This window comes from Triticum aestivum, chromosome 6A (genome assembly GCF_018294505.1).
Source record: "Triticum aestivum cultivar Chinese Spring chromosome 6A, IWGSC CS RefSeq v2.1, whole genome shotgun sequence".
In the NCBI taxonomy this organism is placed as follows: domain Eukaryota; kingdom Viridiplantae; phylum Streptophyta; class Magnoliopsida; order Poales; family Poaceae; genus Triticum; species Triticum aestivum.
Genome location: NC_057809.1, coordinates 454,037,079 through 454,040,144, shown reverse-complemented (window position 1 = coordinate 454,040,144; position 3,066 = coordinate 454,037,079). Strand labels below are relative to the sequence as shown.

The window sequence follows — 3,066 nt, the reverse complement described above, 5'->3', positions numbered from 1 at the left end:
TCTAATTTACATGCAAAACTTAAGATAAGACTATTTTATCAACCATTGTACATGCCCTTACAAATGAATTAGATATGTGCCCGTGCGTTGCCACGAGAGCCAAATCTTGTAATTATGATGATTGTGATTTTTTGAGAGAAGGTGTGACGTCTGGGACATACAATTATGATGATTGTAATTTTTTAAAGAAAAGTTGTGACGCCCATGGGGTCATGTAATTATGATGATTGAATTGAATCGTCACTTGCCAACTGAGTGAAAAAGATGAAGTGGATGAAGGAAGGTGGGCAGAACATCGGCAGGAAAAGGAACATTTGGTTCTTTTTAGATAGTACAGATACAGATTAGATAGAGGTAATAGCACTGCAGGTCCCTGAACTTGCATGTCAGGTGATGGTTTGATCCTTGAAGTTGCAAAAGTGGATTATTTGGTCCCTGAACTTGTCATGGATGTGCAAGTTTAGTCCACAGCCAACCAGAACTCGCCAAGTGGATGCCAAGTGGCCTGGCTGGTCAGCGCCGCGAGTTTTTCACTTAGCCCCCTCCCTTTCTGACGAATCAACCTCGCCGCCCGCCCGTGCGCTCGGCTGGCTAGTAGAGTACTAGTAACAGTAGCTGCCCGACCGCTGTGGCGTCAGCAGTGAGCTACTGGCTCGGCGATGACGGAGGCGCTGGTGGCTGACGTGCGGGCCCAGGATCGGGTCTCCTTTCCCTTTCCCCTGCCGGTGCCTGGCGCCGACGAGCTTGGTTGGCGGCTCAGGCGTAGAGGACCTGCGCGTTGCACGGCGCCAGCCCGACGAACTCCTCGGGGCCCTTGATGACCTCCCACTCCACCCGCTCCTCCTCCGTGCCGGCGCCGTGGTTGGCGGCGGACACGACGGTGCCGACGGCGACGTCGAGGCCCGCGCCGACCACGTAGATCCTGCGCCGGCCGCCGCCGACCTCCTCCAGCTGGCCCGCCACGACGTGCGGCCGTCGCACCTCCTGCGGCACCCCGCCGCCGGCCACCATCCGCCACTCGTCCTGCGGCTCGTTGTACCGCTTCAGCCGCCACTCGCCGTACTCGGCCACGATGTACATCTGGCCGCCCGACACGGCGCAGGAGCCCGTCCACCCCTCCCGCATCCCGCGCGCCATGTCGGACCACGCGTCCGCCGCCGCGTCGTACACCGCGCCCCGCGGCGTGCGCTCGAACGGCCACGCCCACCCCTCCGTCACGTACAGCTTGCCGCCCGCCGCCGCCGCGTCGTACCTCGCCACGGCCGCGCCGCCACGGGGAGCCGCGGGCGACCAGCGACTGGCCTCTGGGTCGAACACCTCCGCCTCTCCGTCCTCGCCGGCCACCACCACGCGCCCGCCCACCTCGCCGGCCGCCATGTAGCCCCTCGCCGTCCTCATGCAGGCCACCTGCCCCCACCCGTTGGTCGCCGCGCTGTAGACGGCCACGCTGCTCACGACCTTGTCGCCGCCCTCCTCCACGCCGCCGATCACGTAGATCTCGCCGCGCGCGGGGAGGCCCACGACGACGAACGAGCCGGCCGCGGCGCCGCAGGGGACCGGGGGCAGCAGCAGCCAGCGGCGGGAGAAGGGGTCGACCGCCTGGCACTGGAGGCGGCGCGAGACGGGGTCGAAGGCGAAGGCGAAGAGGAACGGCAGCGAGAGCGAGACCGTTGCCGCCGGCGGGGCCGAGCCCTTGGTCTTGGCGGCGGCCCCCGGCGCGTCGGTGAGGAACCGGTTCCAGTTGGAGGAGACGGTGCGGAACAAGCGGTGGTAGAGAAAGGGAGGGGGCTAAGTGAAAAACTCACGGCGCTGACCAGCCAGGCCACTTGGCATCCACTTGGCGAGTTCTGGTTGGCTGTGGACTAAACTTGCACATCCATGACAAGTTTAGGGATCAAATAATCCACTTTTGCAACTTTAAGGACCAAACCATCATCTGACATGCAAGTTCAGGGACCTGCAGTGCTATTACCTCGATTAGATAGTACAGAAACCTGGCTGACGTTTCCTTTTTGTCGATCCAACCCCGTTGTCAAGTTCCGGTAAGTGTTTGCACGTGATTCGCGCAGCAGCCGGTCGGCCAGGCAGGATGAGATTAACTACTCTATACTACGTCCAGTCATCGCGGCTCGCCGATGTCAGTACAGTACGTAACGGGAGGCTCGATCCCTCTGGCCCCTTCTGCAGGCTGCAGGCAGCTACAGGTCCAAACCAAACCCTGTCTTATGTCGCTACAGTTAACTCCGTACCAGCGACTGTGAGCATCTGTGATATCACTTTCACCGTAGTGTAGCAACATGCAAGCAAAACGTACGCAACCCCGTGCGTGATAAGCAAAGTTTGCACGGCAGATAGCGTGCGAGACCGGGCCTGCGGCTCCGAGGGCTTCGGGACCGACACGTCCGCCTCCTCCGTAGCTCACGAACAGCGATTAAGGATGACCTGTCGCGGTAGGACGAATAGCTAATGCCGACAAACAGCTACCGGGTCAAAGTCGATTGGGCGTGGAAGAGGGAGTGAAGGAGGAATGGGAGCTAGGCTCACGCGCGCGACGACGGCGACTCGTCGTGCGGCGGCTTTTGGCGTGGGAACGTGCCTACGTGGCGGAGAGCGGGTGGCGCGGCGGAGGGTCTACGTCGCGCGCGTGCTCCCCGTGCGGGTGGTGCGGCCGTCGATGCATCGGCGGCGCGGGGGACGGCGGCCGGGAGCCCTCGCGCTCCGGCGCGTGGCCGCGTGCGCCAACTACTTTTGGCTCCGCTCGACCATTGCTGCCCTTTGCATCGGTTTTTTTCTTTCGGGAATTCATTGGCCCTTGTTAATGTTAAGTAGTGACGTGGTGTGTGAAAAGATAGAAGAAGGGAAAAGCTTAACTTCAGCCGGCTGATGCACGTGCGAGTGTCCGCCGTTTGCATAGCCGTCAGATTAATCCTGATCAAGCGGCCACGCTAGCCACAAGTCAGTCCGCACGGCTAGTCTTTTTCTTGCAATAAGGGCCCCGTTTCACTAGATTTCTGCAACACATGATTAGTTTCAGAAAGAAAGACAAAACAATTCGGTGGTGAAGGT

At 60.2% G+C, this 3,066-nt stretch overlaps 1 protein-coding gene across 1 annotated transcript; it reads right to left on the bottom strand.

The window, feature by feature from the left end:
* Positions 1-733: 733 nt before the first annotated feature.
* LOC123129640 (F-box protein AFR-like) lies at positions 734-2,806 on the bottom strand. Its single transcript, XM_044549724.1, has 3 exons — positions 2,601-2,806; positions 2,250-2,265; positions 734-1,788 (listed from the first exon to the last, which is right to left on the bottom strand). Exons 1-3 carry the CDS (start codon positions 2,804-2,806, stop codon positions 757-759), a joined length of 1,254 nt encoding a protein of 417 aa, XP_044405659.1. The 3' UTR covers positions 734-756.
* Positions 2,807-3,066: the final 260 nt, after the last annotated feature.